Source organism: Arachis stenosperma, chromosome 7 (assembly GCF_014773155.1).
Source record: "Arachis stenosperma cultivar V10309 chromosome 7, arast.V10309.gnm1.PFL2, whole genome shotgun sequence".
Lineage (NCBI taxonomy): Eukaryota > Viridiplantae > Streptophyta > Magnoliopsida > Fabales > Fabaceae > Arachis > Arachis stenosperma.
Window position 1 is genome coordinate 5,513,245 of NC_080383.1, and position 24,130 is coordinate 5,537,374.

General features: G+C 29.2%; 2 protein-coding genes across 2 annotated transcripts; one reads left to right on the forward strand and one right to left on the reverse strand.

Annotated features, from left to right (window-relative positions):
• Nucleotides 1-1,919: 1,919 nt before the first annotated feature.
• On the forward strand, nucleotides 1,920-6,767 carry LOC130940575 (F-box protein At2g26850). Its single transcript, XM_057868760.1, has 5 exons — nucleotides 1,920-3,857; nucleotides 4,022-4,101; nucleotides 4,182-4,360; nucleotides 4,770-4,844; nucleotides 6,258-6,767. The coding sequence occupies exons 1-5, from the start codon at nucleotides 3,171-3,173 to the stop codon at nucleotides 6,443-6,445; spliced, it is 1,209 nt and encodes a 402-aa protein (XP_057724743.1). The 5' UTR covers nucleotides 1,920-3,170; the 3' UTR covers nucleotides 6,446-6,767.
• A 595-nt stretch (nucleotides 6,768-7,362) lies between these two features.
• Nucleotides 7,363-8,490, reverse strand: LOC130939270 (uncharacterized). Its single transcript, XM_057867388.1, has one exon. The coding sequence runs from the start codon at nucleotides 8,488-8,490 to the stop codon at nucleotides 7,363-7,365; it is 1,128 nt and encodes a 375-aa protein (XP_057723371.1).
• Nucleotides 8,491-24,130: the final 15,640 nt, after the last annotated feature.

Consider the following 24,130-nt stretch of genomic DNA (forward strand, 5'->3'; position numbering starts at 1 on the left):
ATAAAATAAAATATTATGAATTAATTTATTAATTATGATATATTATAATATATTTAATAGAGAGTGGTGTTAAATTTAAACACGAGAACCAAGTTTTTAGTAATTCGTGTGAGAAATTATGAAATAATGGAATATGTATAGATAAGTTAAATATTATAAAATTTGAATGTTTGTAACTGAAAATTTTTATGGTTATTATTATTATGGTATTTTAAATGTAGATATTTATTATATTTAATGGATATTTTATGTTTAATTGAATAATGATAAGTAATAAATTTAATTGATTCATTAAGAAAATCAAATTTATAAATTTATTTTACTTAAAAATGATTGATTGATTACCATTTATTATTATCTATTTAAAATTATTGATATGTCATTAATTATTAAAAGAATAATGCGACTAAAACTCATTGTAAAAAAATGAGTATCAACTTTTATATAACAATAGATACATTATACTAATCTTTTATTAGTATATTAACCAATATATTAATTAATATTTTTATTTATTAAATATGTATAATAATAAGTAAAAAAATAATTTAGATGACAAATATTTTTATTAATATTTATTCTGGACTTAGTTTTTGGATAATTAATAGATTAGATCCAATATAATCAACCCAAAAATATCTTTACTATCTTAACGATTTAGAATCATCTTTATTTTTTAATTATTTTTTAAAATTGTATGAAGTGAGATCCTTCACTAAAAATAAGATAATTTATACTACTTATAAAAAGAAAATACAATTACTCTCACAAGTATAATTAATTTTACATTAACATTTATTTTCTTTCTTTCTAACTCTTGGATAGGTACCACCCCTTTTAAGGAACCAACCTTATCATATTGCTAGATCAACAGGTACTCGATCTTTTTTCACTTAAATAAATACTCTTTGAACGTCAAGTAATCCTTCTAAACAATATTAACTTTTAGAATAATATTTTAAATTAATCTAAAAAAACTAAATATCCTTCTAAAAATTTCTATCTTTTCGTGTAATTTTAAAAAATTTAGTGGCGTCCTACCATCAACGTCTATATCTTTTCAACATATGAATTAAATCACCTGAATTTTCATGAGGAATGAATCATGTTGATGCCTATCATTGTAAGTAATATAGATATAGTTGCAGGCCATCAAAACCCTGTTATCAGAAACCTCCAAGTAAATTAATTTTCGAATATTTTTCAGTATACGTTATCCAAAGTTGTTAAGAATTCAGACGCCTTTTCCTCCAACTTGTTACATCTAAATTAAAAAAAGACATTTTTTTAACTTTTATTCTTCAATAAATATATTACAAATGCATTGAATATTTTAGTAATTTTTTTTACACTTTTTTATTTTTAATATTAGTAACAATAGTATTTTTTTAAATTGTGATCTACTGTGGTATTTTTTTAAAATGTGGGATGATTTAGTGTATAGAGTACAAATCAGACCGTCCGATTTTTAAGAAGTACAGAAATCGGACCGTCCGATTTCTGTACTCGAACCGTTCGATTTGTGTTGAAAAAACTAAAAAAATTTGGAGTACACAAATCGGACAGTCCAACTTGTGTACTCCAAATTTTTTTAGTTTTTTCAACCGATTTGTGTACTCCAAACTTTTAGAATTTTTTAAATATAAACAAGAGGATTCGATTTGTGTACCTCCTATAGTTTTAAAAAAACACCAAAAATTAATACGTTAAGGTATAATACTCATTCTACTTTCATATCCAAATTTTTTAGGCATTTTTTTTATATTAAACATTTTAATATGTATTTTTAAAATATTTGTGATAATATTATATACCACACTTGACTTGATGATTAAAGTCATGACTATACAAGTGGTTATAGAAAATGGTCTTAATGTATTAATCATGCCTGAGAATATTAATTTCATGTTGTTAATTGTCAATTTTTTAAGGAGAATCTTTGGGTGATTGGATCACAGAGAAATAGGGGCTTGACATAGATATTGATATAGATATAGATAGAATATGTTTAGGTGAAGAAATGTGTTTGACATCCACACAAAAATGAAAAATCTAATATAAACCTCAGCCTCCCGTTCCATTATGCATAAATAACTTCTCTCTTTTCCCACCAATTGTTTGATATATTGCCCCACAGAGAGAAAGATAGAAGAACAACAATAATAGGAACAGGAAACAAGAGAGAGAAGGTTTCTGAAGGAAAAGAGAAAGAGAGAGAAGGATAATAATTGAGGTGTTGTGGTGAATAGGATTTTGTTGGGGTTAGGAGTGAAGAGGAGGACCCCACCTTACCCTCCTTCTTCATCTTCACATTCATCAATATCATCATCATCATCATCTTCATCTTCATCATAATCATTCTCTTATATATCTTCTTTTTCTTCTGTGTATGTTCCACCACCCCAAGACTTGTTTTTCCATTGCTCTTTTCTTTTTGTTAGATCTTTAAGGTGTTTTGGGGTGGGCCTAATTCTTCTTCAGTTCAAACTAGCTAGATCTGTTATAGATTTGTAGCACCAAAAAAAGAAATTATTTTATCCTCTTTGGAGATTCTGAAGATAAGGTCTTATTTTTGTATTTTAACTCATCTTATCTCATCAAATATATTATTATTCATTTTTAGCTTCTTGCCAAATCCAATTTTCCAGGTGTGTGTAAGTTGATATCAGATCTTGGTGCCCCCCATAAGGACCATTTTCTCAAACAGATTCATATTCTTCATTGAATGACAGCTGTTAAGGTTGTCTCTGTCTGCTTCTCCTTTTTGCAATAGGAGAGGGAGGAATCAGTATTGTTATTAAGCTACACAAACACATGCTTTTGTTTGTTTGATACCCCAATTTTCACATATAAGAGGTTGTTAAATGAAAATTTTCCTTGGTTTCATTGGTGTGATTGTTACCTTATTCTTATTCTGATCAAAACTTCGGTCTAGTCAGGCCCACCATTGGGTTTAGGTGGCCTTTTATTGAACCAATAGAAAACCTTCAAACATCTTAAAAAGGTGTTTGAAGGTTCCAACTTGCTTCAATTGTTTCTTTGTGGCAAATTAGTGAGCTCATTCGGCTTAAATTAAAAGGCTTTTATGCATATATATATATATATAGATAGATAGATATATGGGATATGCCAAACTGAAACTTGAACTGTGAAGGATACCCTGTGTTGTAATGCTACTTTACTTCATATATTGTTTCTCATTCTTGGTGTTTTTGAAGTCCCTTATACCCTTGAAGCCACTTCCTCCGTCATGGACATCTGAGGTGAGGTTGATCTCCCTCTTGTTCTGTGAAGACTTGTCTGTGAAATCAATCCCCAAGTTGTTCAACAGGTTTTGGATTCTTCATCTGTGTCAAGTTGTTAAGAGAATGTCTCTTATGAAGAAGACTCTAACCTCCTCAAAGGTGGAGAATGTTGAGGACACAAATGGCATGTCAGTTTTGGACTTGCCTGACCTGGTGTTGGAGTGCATTCTCGAGAGGCTTCCCCCGGCGTCGCTCTGCCAAATGGCCGGGGTTTGCCGGTCCTTGAGGGAGAGATGTGTTAGTGATCACCTTTGGGAGAGGCACATGAAGCAGAAATGGGGAAGAGTGATTGGTCCAGTTGCTTATAGGGAGTGGAAATGGCATGTTGCCTCGAAGAGGAATGTTGGCAGCCCCAAGAATGGCAAGCAAAGGAGCTTGATGAGGCTTGTCACCCTTCATTGGCCCTTTTCATGGATGAGATCAAGATTGGATGAAATCAATAACAACAACATCAACAGCAAGAGTTCTTTGCCTTCTGATTCAATGATGACTTGGTATCTTGCCCTTGAGACTGGAAATTTCTGGTTTCCTGCTCAGGTCTATAACCGCGAGGTACTATTTCTATCGATGAACCTTCCCTTTATCAGGCCCTTGTTATATCTAACATTCTAGATGCAACCATAGAAAAGTTATAGTAGTTTGTTTTGATGGATTGTACTGGAGAATATTGTGTTTTTTGAACATACAAGTTACATTATTGGCTGTTGGTGATGCAGAATGGTCATGTTGGATTTATGTTGTCATGCTATGATGCTGAGCTTAGCTATGATCCACACACTGACACCTTCCAAGCCAGGTAATTGTGGTGATTATTTGCTTATCCTCATAAGATTTTAAAGAAAAATGGAATTCAGATCTGTTAATTGTTAATTGCAGGTATCCACCTCATGGAAGAAGGGCAGTGGCTATAGAACATGGAATCCAATGGGAAAGGCTAAGATCACCACCTGTTGATACACCTCCTCATGATCTTCATATCACTGATTGTCTAAATGATTTGCATCCGGGTGATCACATAGAGATTCAGTGGAGGAGAAACAAGGAATTTCCTTATGGTTTGTTCCTTTATTTCAACTTGTTCTTTCTAATTTAGTATGCTAATTTTGATGGTAAAAGATTGGATACAATATCAGTAAACAACCTATTTTTGCAAACTAACAGGATAGGTATGAAATCGAGAAGCATCGATGATCTCTTAAGAAAAATAAATAGAAATGGGGCAGTTGGATCCAGTTTTGAGTATTTGATAAAAAAAAATTGAATATGCATTTCCATTTACATCTGCTCATCTTGTGATTAGAATTAATTTTGTATTGTATTGGTATTCTGTAGACATGATACATGATAAGGCGCAATGGCGTCGTTTGATTCATGTAGCTAACCCCATCTAGTGGGATAAGGCTTTGTTGTTGTTGTATTGGTATTCTAGATGAATTGCTCAATGATGAAACAACTTTATGGCAGGTTGGTGGTATGGTGTCGTAGGCCATTTGGAGACATGCGATGGGAATGAAAATTACTGCCGCTGTCATAGTAGTGGTGAGTTTATGCATTTTTTATTCTTAAATGAGTGTGGTTATCATCCATTTGCTTATTTTTTTTTCTTTAGGCTATAGTTTCTATCATTTGTTTAATCCATGATGTTTTCTTCCTTTCTAGTGGACTATCAACTGTGTTATAGGTATGATGTCTAGTGGATTAGTGGGAGGATATGATCTGGGGATTCAACAAAAAATTAAAAAAGAAAATTTAAGATTTAGATGAATTCTGTTTTCTTAAATTCCATTGAATATAGTTTATAAAGATGCAAAAGCATACAAAAGAAAGATAATGCATATGCATTTTGAAGACAGAGGACTGAGTGAACATAGGTTGTTTGATAACTTTCCCAAGACGAAAATACATAGACATGGTGAAACACAAACTTGCAGAAGACATTTACCAAACACAGCAAAGGACTCCTATTTCATGGAATTAATATATCAAAAGTTCTGCAATTTACCACTATGTTTTGCATTGTGGAGGTTGTAAAGTGAAAAGAAAATGATTAAATATGAAAATTGCTTTGACAGACCATACTAGACCAAAATTTGAGCTAGGTCCGTTTCCTGATTCTACATGTCAAAAACATGGACCACTCTAAATTGGTCCCCTAGACAAACCATGTCCGTATGTCATAATTCCACCAACACGTTGATAACTAGTGTCTCAGTGGATACATTTATGGCCAACTATGTTAATAAAGAATTCAATGTCAATTATAGACTCTTATCATCATCTTTATGCCACATGGGGGGCTATCATAGTCACTATAAGCTTATAAAGTCTATTTCCTTTTTTCTGATCTTGCAATGATGACTAAGATTAATGATGTAAAAGACCAATTTGTGCCTCAGTTCCTTTCCCATGAGTTCCATGAACCTTATTGTTCTTAGGTCTCTCTACTGGAAAGTTTCTTTTATGTGATCAACTCTGATGTCTTTTGTTCCTTCATTGGGGTGTGAAGGCATGAAAATGTTGTTCTTCATATTTCCTTTGTGTCCTTCGAAAATCGTATCATGTTTATAAGTTCTTTATAACGGTTTCGTAATTTGGCTTTGTATAATGTTCTCCCCCGGCCCTGATGAATTCATAAATCTCCTATTGTTCCTCTTTCAGTTCTATGATTTTGGAACATAAGGTCAAATTGTCCAAATTTTCAACATATTATGAGTCAGTTATGTTGTGTCAAGAATGAGAAGAGAACTTTTGGTTGCTATATATATTTCGATAAGCGAAATACTTCTTCTTTGCTGCAAACACACAAGCCTACTCCACTAATAATTTGATAGTCTAGAAGATTCAATTTTTTGAGTGATGGCATTGCTAGCCTTGTTATACTTATATCGATTGCTGCAGCGAATTTGTTAATACTTAAACTTTATTTATTGAAACTCCATGTTTTGGTTGCAGACACAGTGGTGCTAGAGTTCAATCAGTACACTCCTGACTCGCGCTGGAGGAGGACAACCATCAGTAGGAAAGATCATCGTGAGGAGGGAAACGAGGCTGACGGATTCTACGGAGGGATCAGAAAGATCAAGACTGAGCGTGAGATTGCCATTTGGAAATGCCTTTGGCCTTCTGAAGTCTTGGACTAGTAGTACTCCTTGCATCGGATCGAATTTACAGCATAGCATTATGGCAAGACTCATGATCTACATTCTCATCAATCAATCAACCAAACAAAGCATTGGCAAGATCTTACATTAAAGAAGGGGATATATAGGATTCTCATTCAGATTGAGTGAACATTGAGGCTTATCCTCTAACTTGTTCCCCTTATCATTATCACATTTTTTGTTCCTTTCATGGGAAACTTTAGGTTTATTCCTATTATTTCAATGATGTAAATTACTCATTTATGCACTATTGGCATAGAATATTCATTCCACAATATATAGTATCTATCTTATTCTCAAATTAGTAAGGTTTGAAAATCAGTAGCAATACAGCAAGATGTAGTTCAGAAAAATTTTATATGCAAACTGACCATTTGCAATAACAATATATTATGTGCCTAGGGAATACCACCTCTTTCTCTATGTTGGAACTGATTTTTTAGAAGTTTCTTATTTTTGAAGAGTTTCTTATTTGGTACACAATTTGTTGCTTTTTGTGATTAACTAAAGTATTCTTTTAAAGAGAATTCAGTATGTGATGTGAAGTTATAAACTTATAATAGAGAACTAACTATGGTCAAATCTAATTTAGCATTTTGAACTATTTCGGTAGTGAACCTAATCTTACATTGAATTTGAATGTAGATATAACTCAGTACATAGATACTTGTACAGAATCAGTTCCTGGAAAACATTGTCATCATAGGTTTTTTTTTTTTTTTTTTTTTGAAACACCATCATAGGTTTCCAACCAGAAAATATCATATGATCTTTGTTTTCATTTTCAGTCTCTTTTATTTTCAGGACATAATTTCATTGTTTTAATTTTCTCCTTCACAAACTCCCCCAAAAAGAAAAGAAAAGAAAAGAAAAATACCATGACTTTGATGACTCAATCACTTGACATACCCTCCATGGCCTAAACAAAGAAAAAGTTTTGATCCTCTAGGCTTGTGACATACCAAGCTCATTTTGCTCATGTCACTTCTTGTTTCATCTTTATCCCTCTCTGTTGATTGTGATGAACTGACAGAATCAGCATCAAGCTTCCTCATCATGAATTCTGGCTTCTCTAATGATTCCTTTTGACCTTCTAACTTGTGTTTATCACTTGATTTCCTCACATAACCATTCCCAAAGAGAAGCTTCACTATGCTGTTTTCTTTCTTGTTCTTCTTTTTCCTTCTCCAAAATCCACTTCTCTTTCTCTCATCTTCCTTTGTCTCAAAGGCTGCATCATTGCTCTCTTCAACTGATATCATATCAACCCTCCTTGATTCTTGCTTCATCAATAGTAATGGCTCCTTTTGAAGCTCACAACAATGCGATTCGGATACTTGTATCTTTGTCTTGGATATTCCTACATGTTTTTCAGACCTATGGTTGAATCCCCTGAATGGAGAAAGTGATCTAGTCCTTCTAAGACCATTCTTCGCCTTTGAATTCGAATTCCCTCTCTTATCATCCTTGACCTTCTCCAAAGCTGCCACGAACGGATCAAATTCATCGTTCCACAAACTATGTCGCGAAAAAGGTAGTAGCCTTAGCACCAAAGCAGGGGATTTTGGAGAAGTAAGAGTTGAACTTTGTGCACTCATCACCACACTGCCACAATCTCCATTGTTCTGAATCAGCCTCGGAGGAAGTTTAAGAGGCGGCGGCGGCTCCAATGGCAAAACCTTACCATCATTGAATAACTCATCAGCAAATGCCATGGTTTGCAATGAATCACCATCAAAATCATCATCTTTTTGGGATTTCTTGGTGTCCAAGTAACCGGTGTACCTGCGACTCGTCTCGAATTCAAACTCATCCAGATTGGAGTACCTTCCATCATCCTCATCTTGAATTGTTCTTGGTGATGTGTGACTTGTTTGGCAGAAAGAATTTGCACCTAGCTTGATGATCCTTCTGCTAGGACTAGTTGGTGCACTATAGAAGAATTTCTCATTGTTGCAGCTACTTGCAACACTAGTTGGTGCTGTCATGTATCCAAATTCATCAGAAAATGAGAGATCAATCATCTTTCAAACTTGACACAAGACACAAAATCTTGTGTTAATGGATTATGATATATACAAAAATACAAAGACTATGGTATTCAAACATTCAAAAGAGTAATATTATATAGCCTATAGCCTTGTAAGTGCTAGCATTTTTGTTCCTTAAATAAAGGGATTTTTATTTTGTTTTATTACTTTATATATCATTTTATGAGTAGCTTTGTTGTCATCCACCAACATTATCTCCAAAGCTATGTGAATGATCATCTATGAAAAACGGATGTGATTAGACGAAAAACGGATGTGATTAGACGACTGTATAAAAAATTTTATTCTATTAGTGTATTAAAATTAAACTTATTAAATCTATTGATTTTGAATATATTTTTTTTTTCTGTTGTTATGTCCCTTTTTTATGTATATTTTGGCCTAAGCTATTGTTTATGCTAAGCAACCTTGTAATGTTTTACCCTAATTGTGTTTTGTTGTGTAGCTATGATTTCTTAATATTGGTATTACTTGTGATTTGTGAAGCATATACTTAAGGTCACGGAGAAAACTATGTCCCTAATAATACGGTTTAACAAACCTATAATGATGCATTTGGTGGGTCACCACACCACTTTGTCAAAGCTTCCTCCTAATCCGTGAAATTACCAAATTGCCCACAATCCCTATTAAGATAAAATAAACATATTCGGTCTTATTATTGCCCTTTGACCCTGCTTAGGAGGTTTGACTCTTGAATAGGCCTAAATTTAAGGAAATTGGAATTTTTTTTTAAGTTTAAAGTGAGGCTCGAACTCAAAATTTTTAAATGAAGATGAAAAAATTATGTTATTTGAGTTATAATTCGTTAGCGGAAATTAAAAATGCGTTATTACTCAAGATCATAAATAATAAATATCGGATCAGTCAATTTAGTAAGTGTTTTTTTTGTTTCTTAACAAGAAGTTTTAGGTTTAAATTTGAGGGTGAGCAAATTCTCAATAGAGAAAACTCTTATTTCCTTTACGAGTTTCTATCCTATCGGGTCGAATTATTTGTAATAAATAGATAGGGAAAAATTCACTAAAATTTAAAAAATGCTCTATGTATACACTAAAATTAAAATTATTAAATTAATTATTATATATTCGTATATAAATATATGTTATTTTATATATTTTTAATATATATTTTATATAAATAACTCATTTAATTGTTAATTTTTTGTGTATATATACATCATAATTATTAAAATAAAAGTTTCATATAAGATAGATATTGAAGTTATTATTAATATATATTTTTTAATTTTTTATTTTAATAAATATACAATAAATATATTAAAAATTAAATTTTAATTTATATCCTTTTCTATAAAAAAATTTTAATTGATAACTTTTTATATGTATTTTTAGAATTCATGTTAATTAAATTTTAAAAGAAATTTATTAGGGACATATATAAGAGAGTAAAGAGACACTTGAATAGGGATAAATATGGTATATTTCATTTCATATATATATATTAATGAGGACATAGGTGCAATTTCCTTTTGAATTACCCAAATGCCAACCAATTGACTAAGAGGCAAGACCCCAAAAAGAGAATGCAATTACATAGGATTATTTCTAGGGCTTCAATTAAGAGGTTAATTTAGGTCTTTATAAGTCAAGATTCAGACAGGTTCATGCCAAAAGAGAAAAAAATGAAAAGAAAAGAAAATGGTAACATTATACAATTACATAACCAAATTGCATATTATTTTTTTTACTGTAATATCACAAATGTGAGTTTTATTTAAAGATCTGTTACTGATTCATAAATTGTTACTATATACAAAAAGTAAATTTGAATATCTAACACTTCTTTAGATGAATAAGTGAATTAATAACTTAACCAATTTAAATTGATTTGTATATTCTTTCTTCTTTCCTTCTTTTAAAATTATTTCCGTCAAATGAAAACTCTCAACACAAACAAAGCTACAATGGCCTAAAGAAGCAAAAGTGCAAAACTATTATTATTAGGAAGGATTGGGCCTTTTATGCCCAGTTATATATCTTCTTGCTTTCTTGGAAATTTACTATTTAGGCCGCTCAATAACCAGAAATAAAATAAAATCCCCTGCCCCAAAAAGCATATTATATAGAAAATTTTGAAGCAAGAGAAAGATCTAAGTAATTGTTTGAATCATGTTGCAGGGATGAGTAGGGTATTGGAAAATATTTAGTAATAAAAAAATAATTAAAATTTATTTTATTTAATATTCATTAATTATTAAATAAAATAAATTTTAATTTTTTTTATTTTTCTAATATTACTGTAATGTATATATGTCTTGGCTAAGTATTAATGTAATGTAATTCAAAGTTATTTATGGTGCTGAGAGTATTATCTATTTTTATATTCATTTATCACATAAAAAATAGTTCATATTTTAATTTTTTTTGGTGATTTTTTATATTTTAATTTAATTAAAAATTTAATTCTAATATATTGATAATGTAAACATTTTTACATGATTATATAATTATATTTTAAATAATAAACTAAAAATTTAATTACTTTTATTAATATGAAAATACATGATTAATTATTTATATAAAGATCTTTTATAATCACGTTGTTTAAAATTAATATGTTATGTTTATACTAAAATCAGCTATTAAAGTCAGTGACTAATATAAAATACATGTTAAAATATAAATATACATTAAAAATAAATTAAATCACATACACAAATACATTAGTAACTGATTTTAATAGTTGATTTTGGTATACAAATATCATTTTTGACACAGTATTTAACTATCTTAATATTTCTGTCTTAAATGCAAACATTATTGGTGGCATGGAATAAAATTCGGTACCTTCACATACTAAGTTCATGCAGGATTTTTAATGTTTAGTACATTGCTTTATCATTTTAATGATAACCTTTTAACATGAATATAAATTTTGATAAAAAGTTAAAAACCAAGTTTTTGAACTAGCAACAAAAAAACAACTGTTTTAGTAATAAGGACAACTATATTATTGTCTGAATTCCATGTTTGAATGTTGTGTATGGAAAACTATTTATACTTTGATTCCTTCTTTCTTTCTTTTTTCTTTTTTATTTTTAAACAAAAAAAAATACTGATAAGTCTTTCTTTATACAGGAAATTGGCACCCAAGTCCAAACCTAAAGTGGCTAACAAAAATGAAAAATGATGATTGCTCAATTTATTACATATTTTGGTCTCTAATGAATTGTGTTATATTAACTACATAAATACATTTAACTTAACCTTACTAAAAAAAAAAAGTAGAGATTAATATGCTTGGAAATAAAATTAATAATTAGAAGGAAAAAAAAATTAAAGAAACAAACTGGCAGACCTTAAGAAAAGCTGCATAACTGGCTCCAAATAACTCCTCTATTATTCATGTATATTTTAGTCAAATTACGTGTATTTTCTTTATTATTAGACGCAATTTTATTTGAATATTTAAAATTATATATATACATTATAAATATTCCAAACAGAACTACAAAAGTTTAAATTCTTTTCCTTGCAATATATTCAAATCAACATTCTTATGGACAATACACCACAAGAAATTGAATTAATCTTGTCCACAAAAAAATACTCACAAATTTGCTCATAATAGAAAAAGAAAGTGGAAAAACATAGTGAAAATTTTACTAAACAATAAAACTATATATACACATATAGAAGAGAACTTTAGAATTTAGATAAAAGAAAGGAAATTAAAAAAAATGATCTTCTACCAATAAGCAAGAAAAATAAATAATCAAAGTCTTATCTATTATGTAAGGGATTAGGACCAGTGTAGACTTTTCTTTTTTCATCACCAAGAACACCACCAACTTCACCTCTTCCATTATCTTCATCTTTATGTTGATGTCTTGAACCTCTTTTGGCTTGAGAATGCTTTGACATAGACCCAGTTGCAAAGCTTTGAAATTTAGCAGAACCATCTTTAGGAAATGAAGTTTTGAACATGAAAAGAACCAAAAGAAGGAGAGAGAAGCAAGCCAGAGTACTCAGCATCAGCCTCATGGTTCTTTTCTTTCTCAAGGCATATAGTACTTTGTGTGCATGGAATGAAATGAAAGAGAAAAAGCTCAGAAACCCATGAAGAACAAAACAAGACAAGCTCCTTTTTGGATCTAATTCTTAAAAGGGTCACTGAAAATACAAACAAAATTTGATTTTTCTTGAAGGAAGGATATACCACCAAGGATCTGATATAGTGTCCCTTTTTTCTTTTTTCTCCTTACTTTTTGGCTCAAAAGTGTTTCTTTTTTCTTTCCCTTGACAAAGTTTGTATGGGGATTGTGTTATGTTATGTGGGGAGTGTAGTAATGTTGTTGTGGTGCCTTGAAGAGTGAGCTCTGAAAATGAGGATAGTCAATGAATGAATGAGGGTCAACATGCATAGGGGTTAGTGCCTTATAGTTACTACTATATTGCAAATTAATATGGCTGCAGGGTGTGTGTGCTTCTTGGATGCAGATTTCAGAGCCCCTTTTTCACTTGGGAAACAAACAACTATGGACCATACATAGACAAGAGAAAGTGTGAGAGGGTACTAACATAAGAGGGGCCTTGTTTTACTTTATTTTTTTAGCTGATTCCTGTGGAGTTCAAGGAGATTTTTATCTAAAGTTCTCTTATTTGCATATTTCTTTATATATTTAGGTAGAATACTTTATTCTTTAATAAATTTTTATTTTTTATGAATTTTCAAAAGTTATTTTTATTAGACAAATTGATTCATCCATCGTTTTAAACAAGACTAAGTAAGTCATCTTAAAATATATTTTTTTAATATAATTATCTTATAATAAAATTTGCTAAGAACATATTTGTTTATCATGCATATTAAAAATTTGAATAAAAGTAATAAATAAATTAATTTTCAAGTATTTCGAGAGAATAAAAATTTGTTAAGGACTAAACTAAGTGTTTACTCATTTTTTACTATTATAGAAAAGAAATACAAAAATATTAGAATATATAAAGTTGTTTCGATAAATAGATAAATATTTTTTCATATTTTGTTTTTTTTTATTATTTAATATTTCAATCATTTGTATTTTGACCATTGAAATTATTATCTAACAAAATAGTAATATGAAAAAGATGATAATATTTTTGTCTCTATATATCTTTCTATAAAACGAAGATAAAGGCTTTTTTTTATATGAGAAGCATGTGTGTGTTGTGTGTTATTGTGGAGAATGTGAGTGTTAGACATGGATGTGGGACAACTTTTTTTGAGATGAAGAAATTAGATCATCCGATTTTTTTATAAAAAAAATTAAACCTACTAATCGGACAGTTCGATTAGTGTGGGAAAGAAAATTTAATTTTTTAAACACAAATCGGACCACCGATTTGTGTACTAAAAAATCGGACGATTCGACTTTTGTCCCTAACACTACAATTACGTAAAACACCTGTACACTCTATAACTACGTCTTACACCATTCTCCTTTCTACATCTAAATTAAAAAGTGGTAGATAGAGGCACAAACATTTTATTATATTAGATGAAATTAGATATTTACATACATTTCTATGTAGAGTCAGTTTTTAATGTCTAACTTTTTAGTGCAATTGTCAATCTGTCATTTTGTATGCATATAATTTCATGTGATGAAATAAACCATTCTATATCATTTACATGGTTTTGTTTAAATTTCTAATTATGTGCACTTATGCAATGCTGTGTTAAAAAAGGTAATCTCGCTCAAATATGCATGAAACTATGAAACAAAAATTGTTTACTAATGTCAAAAATTGTAATTATAACAGCAGAGAGAGTGGATTGTACAAAAGAAGAAACATCATTTAATATCTGAATTCTCAACCTGCCTCAGTGTGCTTTAGCCTCATATGCTCCAAGTATAAAAATAAAATTTCATGTGTGGAGGGCATTTCCCAAATTCAAAAAGAGCAAACACTTAAATTTGATCTCTAAATAGTTTTGGATTCAATATTTTGATTTTCGATAAAGTTTTATTCTTTAAAAATTCTCAACCTAACTTATGTTCATCAGACAGATTGATTCAACCATTCATCGTTTTGAATCAAATTTTTAATATATGTATTGAATAAATAAATTTTGAATAAATTTTATTATAAAATAATTGTCTTAAAAAAATAATTACTACAAGACAAATTATTTTATTTTTAAAACAACAGATGGATTAATTTGTCCAATACAAATAATTTTTGAAGACTTCAAGCGAATAAAAAATTAATAGAACGTAATGTATCTAATTTAACATTTTTTTAGAACCAATCAATTTGATTATTTATCCAATTTTAAAAACAAACAACAATTAATAGGCAGGGTATATGCATGAAAAAATTAATTTAATTATATATGCGTGCGGATAGATTAGTGAGATCGGGTTTATGTTCGTGGAAACTAATTAGTTCACTAGTCCGTTTGGATAAGTGTCGGCTTAAATTTTACTTTATCTATATCTAACATAGATATTTTTATCTATAGCTATATTTACAATAATACTTGGTCTTGTTTGTTTTACTAATATATATCTACGGGCATCAATACATTTTTATAATATGTCTAAATATGACATGTATATATTTATATTTATTCAACAAATTTTCAATGCGCGTAGTACCAAATGTTGATATAAAAAAAAATCCAAGATATTATTCTAGTTAAGAAAGAAAAGGGTTGATCAAATAATTTTGAACTAGGCTAAATATTTTGCATATATATGGATGATTTTAATGTGAAATACAAAAATATCATACTATTTTAGTATTTTAAACTATTATATATAGTTGTAATAAAAAATATAATTATAAAAATTTGATATTTTGTAATAAAAATTTTTTTAAATATAAAAAATATCATTGACATTTTATAAAAAATATTATTTTAATTATGAAAAACAAAATATCACCTGAAGACCTACATCAGTATAATAACACATAATTTAGATCACTTTTTAAAAAATTTATATCTAATAATTCAATATAAAAAAAAAAGATAAAACACGTTTTTAAATTGATTGGCTTTTAATATTACCATTTCCAAAATGTTTTTATATAAATTGATATAAGTTAAAAAGATCTATCAGAAAGTTATAATAAATCATTTTAACTTAAATTGATTTATTATTACCAAGTAGATCATTTAACTTATTTAGTAAAAAAATGTTTTAAAGTGATTCGGTTTATTTTAAACCGATTCATTAGAGTTACAAAACATATATAAATCAATTTAACATAAACAGATTTACTAGAAAAGTGATTTCTTTATAAACTTAGTTGTATTATACTAAATTGTTCATTCATTTTTTTTGTTATAATTTTTAAAATTTTTTATTATATTCAATCGTTTTGTAACAAATACAACTAAATAATGATGAGTACAACTAAAATTTAACTAAAAATTAGACTAAAAATAAAAAATTTATAAAGGACATGATATATAGTTGAAATTAACATTCAATTTTTTAATTTTATTTTTCATGATTCACAATAATACCATATATTTTTAATAATATTACAACTACATAATATTAATAATAAAAGGGAAAAAGAAATGATATATAAAACTAAAAAAATTATAAAGGTCTTTTAAGAATTTATTGCCTAATACACATGTTTAGAAAACTACAAAAAAAGTTGTAGTTATCAATCAAATTCTTTAAATATTTGTGCAAAATATTAGTAAAAATAGAGAAAAAAGAATAAGAGAAATGAGATTACGTGAAAAGAGGAAATAAAGAAAATGTGTGAACTGTGAAGCGAATGTTACATAATAAAGAGTGACGAGTATAAAAAGAGAGAATGAATTATGTTTTATTATTTAAATTTATACCTATTAAAGAGAAATAATATTAGTATTAAAATTATATAATATCCTATATTAAAGAGTAAGAGAATATGAAAACTATAGAGTAACTTAAAGAAAAAATAAATATCATAAGAGTGAGAAAAAAATGAAGAAGAATCATGAGTTATAATTCTATATAGTAAATACGAGAAAGAGTAAATATAAAAAAAGAGAATGATATATATAAAAATTATAGAGTAATTTAAAAAAAATAAATATCATGAAAATAAGAATAAAAATAAAAAAATCCTAAAATAATAATGAGATACCTAATAAAAAGTAGAAGTAAAAATATTAAAAAGTAATTTAATTAAAAATAATTTAATTAGATAAATAATTAATAAATAAATTATTCTGATTAACTATTTAAATTGATGTAATATAATATTAGAAAACTAAAAAATTAAAAATGTATTAGATGACTATCTTAATTAGATTCTATATATTTTAATATATTATAATAAATGGCCATGATCATTAATCTCAGGTTTTGGAATATGGTCTGTTCATGTAGTAGAGGAAATCATCAAATCAAGTAATAGTTTTTCACTAGTATAGTACTTTGATTCTCCTTTTTTATTTTTATAAAAAAAAATAAAGAAAGAAAATAATTTGGTCAAAGAGGCAATGGTTTGACAAATGAGCCATGAAGAATGTAGACAATGAGTATACATCAATCTTTTTACCATCTTTTTTCTTACAAAGAATGATGTTGTCTTCATTCCCTTTACAGTTTACACAAACACAAAGGAAAAAGCTTATGGCTTTTTAATTTGGATGGGGACAACTTTTTTATATTTGTTTTTTAGTCCCTCTCGTGGGAGAGGCCCATTGGCTTTATGATTAGGAAAATAAAATTGGCAGAATATATAGATTACTTTTCTAGATTACTAACTTTTATTTTATAATTCAAACTTGATGGCCTGGTTTTATTTTTTAATTTATTTCCCCTAGCAAGTATATATACGAATATAGGTTAATGTATGTTGCTAATCTTAGTGCATTTTGAAAAAAGTAAAAAAAAAATATTACTCTTTGAATTTTAAAGTTTAAAGATTAAATTCTAGATATTGAATTTTAAATTTAAATCTTAAATTTTAAACTATAAATCTAAATTATTGACATAAAATATAATAAATAGAAAGTTTAGAAGGTCTAAAGGATGAGAATATTTTTAGTTCTTAGAGGCAATTCATTAAGTTGTATTTGTTCTTTTATTGTCACTTATGTTACTTTTGATCGATGCTAACAAATACTGAATTAAAGTGTTAAATGACAACACAATATTCACTTAAATAACAATATTTTGACATAATAAATTAATAACAAATATAACTCATTAAAATATTTAAAAAAAATAATTATTATCGAATGATTTTTTATGGACGAATATAATAACAAACCCATATAAATATATAAGCATAGATTTCCTAAACCACTCTTTATTGGAAAAGTGGGAAACTATGAACATTTTCTTGATCCCTTTCCCAATACAAATACTTAAAGCTACTTGGCAAGTTTACATGGTTTTGTCTTTTTTCAAAGTAAACAGCACTCTACTTCACAATCAGAAAATTCAGAACTTGCTTAATAATGTAAAATATTTATATTAAGATGAAGATGAAGTGAAATTGTTTTCATGTAAAATTGATAATTAAAAATTATTAGATGATTTAATGTGATTTTCAACAACTTTATACGAAGACAATTATATATAAATTTTCATCTTATATTTAATAATATATCAAAATTGATCCAAACACAATTAATTAAGACCCAAGTGAGTACATTGCATGCATGCAAATATATATATACTTCTACATATGCAAAATGGTATAATAAAGTAAAATCATAATGCCCATACTAAACATCATAAGCCATCATCATGCAATTTTGTTTTCCTTCAAATTAACCTTCAACTCTTACCATGCATAATCTATCTATGTTATCTGTATCACACTCACAAAACTTAATTATAGCCTCATCAAAAGCTAAACCCTAAAATCATGATGAATTGGATGCCCACCACTCTCAAAGTTGAGGTTGAGAAAGGGAGCCAAAGTGATCATTTCTCTGAGGGTCTTAAGTAGCTTTGACTCTTTGACCGTCAATGAGCATATTATTGTCAATAAATAAATAAGTAATTTAAAAAAATAAACAATATAGATGAGTGAGAGAGTGAGTGAGAGAGAGAGTAGAAAGGGGATGGTGGTGTCATAGTGGTGGTTCACGACCATAGATGAAGAATTGAAGAGAATGAGACTCACCAAGGGTAGTTTGGGAGTTTTATGTAATTATTTAGGGTTTGAATAATTTTGCTTGTGAAATTCAATCTTTTTTGGATACAAATGATAATTTCTATCTTCTATGGGTAGATATGTCAGTGTCTTCATTCAATTTTCATGGGTAGAAATAATAGTTTACTCTTAAAAATATTAACAGAAAATATATATATATATATATATATATATATATATATATATATATATAATACACAATTTAACATCTTAAAAATTTGTCAAATAGATGTTAAATTTTTTTTCTTCATATTCATACAAAGATAACTTTAGAATAAAAATTAACAAAAGATCTTTTATTTTTTATTTAACAATTATTTCAAAATGTCAAATTACCCCACATTTTAATTTTTAAATATGTTTATCAAAATACAAAGTAAATTTAAACTAAAGTTTATAAGAGGCTTAATTGCATTTTAAAAAAGAGAGAGAAAAAAAAGGAAGGAGTACCCTGAGGACACAAAGGTTATCATTAGGGCAAGGAACATAAATTGGTGCACAAGCAAAAGCTAAATAATTAACATGGCTCTTTTTTCTTACTTTGGTGTTTACTTTTGGTTCCCCTTTAATTTTGTTTTCACGGGTCAAAGTAGTCATGCCTGCCTCTAACATCATTGGGATCTCAAATGCTTCCATACACATAATAAAGAGCTGATATGGTTTCTTAGTTCTTAGCCAAATAATAAAATTATTTCATCAATAAGTTTCATCAGTTTAGTGTGTGTGACCTAATAATAATAATAATTAGTTTTCGTGGCGGTGATTGAATAGTAATGGCACTTTAATTTGTAATAATTGAGCACAATTTGTCACATGTAGTTGTGCATCTAAGTTTCACTTTGATTTCACATTCAAGCTTTGATGTGTATCAAACTCGTGCATTCACCTTAGCATGTTTGTGTATAATTAGTGAACAAAAAAAGTTGTCTAATAAAATAATACCAATGAAATGACTAAATACTAGAAATTGATATTTTTTATTTTTTATTTATAAAATTACGGTACGTGACATTTAAGTTCTATTAGTAAGAATTTAATTAATTTAGATTACTTAGCGGTTTAATTCTCAAATTCATTTTTAAAATATTATTTTTTTAAATTAGTTTTTTAAAATTTAAATTAGTCGTAATAATCTTTAAAAGATACAACAATAAGTTAAATTAGTATATGATAATATATTACGTTAAATATCGTATAATATGATGATAAAGTAGATTAATATAACACGTATTACGAATTAATTAGTTAACGTATTACATCAGTTAATGTGGCTTGCTACATATTATCTGACATGTGGTATATTTGTTATAGAATCAAATTAATCCCTAAAAATATTGAATTATTTTTTTTTAATTTTAAAAATTCAGTCAAATTAATCCTTATATATATTTCTCTTCCTTTTTTTTTCATAATATTTGTAACACCTTACTACACAAAATTTTACACTTAAGCCGTAAAATAGAGATAGTGTAGTATTACAACCTCTAAAATGAAATATATGTATAATAGTATCTGAAAGAGGGTAATATACGAGGAGCCTTGAAAACAGATTAAACAAAATAGCAAAATAAAAAGTGCAACGCTCAGAGAACGAGATTAGTTGCATGTTAAAAAACCTAAAGTGAATGGGTGTAATTAAACAAAAAGAGGGAATAAAGAGTCCAAGATACAGAATAACATAACTAGCTCCTAGCTCAGACTGCGAAGCCAAGGCTGACCGGAGAATAATTACATACATATATACGTATCCCAAAATATCCAAAATACAAAGATAACACCTTAACTTTCCTTAAACCTCTAAGAGGGACAAAATAAACAAGTTTCTTGGAGAGAAAGCTAAATACATGTATATACATAAGCTACATAGCAAAAGAACCCAGAAACCGCTCCGCTTCAGGAATCCAGACGCCTAGTGAGGTGCCTCTCGACCTGCATCTGAAAACAACAACGCAGTATGGGGCGAGAACCGGAGGTTCTCAGCATGATAAAGGTGTCACGCGCATAATATATAAGGTCTTGGAAATGGCAGAGGCAATCCTAGAATGCTGACACTCAGTTATAAAGCTTAATTCTAAACAGAAGCCATAAAAAGGGTAGGTGTTCTAAGGAATACTAAACTTACTTACTTAATCCTAACTTTATCACCAAACCGATCCACCTTTCCTCCACTCCTCCATCACCAATGATTTAGCAGAGACAGACAATCAAACAATTTCAAGCACAAGTAGAAAACAGGTAGTGCAGGTAGCAAATATAACAATTAGCATAATGTATATTCAGTTAGGCAATCCCAAGTAATGCATAGAAGACAAAACAAACAGAATGCACATGATGTATGCATGTCCTATGGCTGATGAGACTCATCTGTCGGTTATCCAGCCAACCTGACAAGTCCGAAACCCTCAGACTGTCCCTCGTCGCACATCCCATGAGTCTATGCATAGATTTTCTCATTTCATTCATTATTCATACATTCATTCATTCATATATAACTCACTCAATGGGGGATATCCATTCCCAGGAATTTATACGTGCCCCGTCACCCTTACGACGTAGGGTCAACAGAGTATCGAGTTTCAACCTGGAATACATGGTGGCAAGCCACGGTTCTGTTACCCAGGAAAACTCTTATCTCAGATATCATTAAAATCATAAGCCGTATAATTATTCATAACCATTCATATTCATTATACAATCATTCATCAAAGCCATGGCGTCATAACATTCTTTTAACCTTCACATCATTCTCTTATTATTCATCATGTTTATCTCTTTTCTTCATCCCCAAGTTATCTCAATTCCCTAGCTTCAACTAATTACTAAGCTTACTAATAAGATCCAGGAATAAAAGGATCAAAATAGAGGTTTAGAGGTTCAAAACCATGTTTGAATCACAAAAATACAAGTGCTGAAAAATAGAGTGTGTGCGGACACACACGAGCTTGCGTGCGCACAATTTGTGAAAAGCAGAGCCTGTGCGTACGCACGAATGTGTGTGTGCGCACACCAGCCAAAAAATGTTTGGTGTGTGTGCGCCTCACATATGCGAGTGCTACCAGCAGTAAGCATATCCCTATATGTGTGTGCACACCATGGCGTGCGTACACACGTTTTCTGTAAAACACAAGATGTGTGTGCGCACAAAGGCATGCGTATGCACAAATGAAATTGTTGCTACTGTTGGGTGCGTGTGCACATCAGTGTGCGTATGCACACAAACCAGAAATACTGATCCTGCTTTACTTGAAAAATTTCAGTTTTTGCACAAGATTTCCGGCGTCCATAACTTCCTCTACAAAATTCGATTTTCCATGAAATTTATACTGTTTTAAAGCTTGTAAAACCCTCTTTGATTTGAAACAAATCTCATCTTCACCCAAAATTTGAGACTCGAGTTATGGACTGCCAAAGTTCGTAAAAATTAAGTTTTCGTTCAAAACCTCAAACCTCCATTTTCCTCAACATTAGGTTCAATATCCATTTCCTATACATATATTCAACACAACACCTATCATAGCATGTCTATACAACTTTACACTCCACTTGCCAATTCAAAACCCATCAAACATCAAATTTTTACCAAGTCCATACCTTAGTTCTTTTACCTCCATCAACATAACCATCAACATTTTTCCATACACACATTTACAATCAATTTCATCAACTTGCCAACAATATTCACATACTAAGGATTATGGTTACCAACACAATATACTTATATCATCAATCAACATAATTAATGTTAAGCTTCCAGTTTACATGATCATTCCAACTTATCCTATAGTTTTCTAGCCTAAGTATTCACACGACATTATATATTAAATACGCGAAACCTAAATCATACCTTGGCCGCTTTCTCACGTTGGTCCAAGGCAACACTTAAGCCACACACACAGCTCTACAATTTACAAAATCACCAAGACCTTGGTGCCAATCCTCCACCAGGCCTCCAAATGTCCACAATTCAATTCCAATACTTGTATATATACACCTAGTTCACACCTATCATACATATATGATTCAAAATTTAGAATTTACATACTCAAAACTAAGAATTGGCCAAGGCAAGAAATCTCGCCGTACTCATGGACCAAGAGAGCCAAAACGAACAAGCTCCACAAGCTAATTTGAACTTAGAAAATCAAAATTAAGAAATTCTCAACTTGAATTCTCATTAATTTCGAAAACTGGAGGGGTAGAGAGGCTGGAGTGTTATTGTTATGATGGAAACGTAGAGCTCGACGCGGTGATCGCGTGGCCACAAACGATACGGCGATCGGAGCTCCGGATCAAAATTTACATGGATTTAAATGAAATCAAGGGTCTTGGAACTCAAGGTGTTCTTCCCCTTGTTTGGCTTGCTTCCGGCATGTTTTGCATGCAGAGATGGGAAGAAGGAGTTTCAGCTCATTTTATTTAATGAGCTAATTGGGCCACGGATCCGGTTCAAATTTGGTTTGATCAGTTCGGTCTTGTTCGATTAAATTTTGGACCAAATTTTTTGAAATTAGTGTCAAAATTCTCGTTTTCATTAGCTCTATCTTATTTTAATATAAATTTTACATTTTCAATTTATTTTATTAAAATTTAATTTATTGATTAATTATTCGCTAATTTTGCAAGATTTTCAATATTGAATTTCTAACATTTCTTAATCCTACTCATTTTTATCTCATTTATCATATTTTATCAAATAAAATTTTCTTTATATAAAATAATAAAAAATATATTATTAATTTTATATACTTTTTGATCCAAAACTCACTTTTAGAACCGAAGAAAGCGTAAAAAACTGTAATATAGCGAATCCTTATGTTACTTAGATTATTTTTTTTATCAATAGTAGATGATAACATGTCATATTAAGTATTGTGTAATATAATAGAGTACATAAGGAGTACATAGTATATAAAATATAATAATTTAATAAATATTTTCTTTTTATCAAAGATAAAAGAATGAAAGAAGCAAGGGACTTTTAATATACTTCTCACTCTTTTTTTGGCCTTTTCTTTCAATCCAACTATTATAAGGTCTTCAGCTATCCTTGCCTTTCTTTTTTTTTATGAGCACCTCGAATTGATAGAAGAACTCCAACATTTCAGTAAGAAAGAGAACCCTAAAGTATAATTTTAATTCATGTAACTCATAAAGAGACGATTTAGCAACTAAAATATCTGTTAGAAAAATGACTTTTTACTTTCAACAACTTCTCAAACTATACAAAATTAACCATAAAAAGATAAATGAAATCACACAAATCAATTAATTCAATAAAATATATAATTATTAAATTTAATATACAAGCAATATTTTTGTTAATCAATAATTGTAATTGGGAATCAAAGATGCTGAAAAGATCTGAGAAAAATGATTCGAAGGTTGAAAAAATTACAACTATCCAACAAACTCTTTAATAAGGCACTAGTATTCCTAGATGACATGGATCATAAATCACAATCAAGACTGAACATATCATTTTA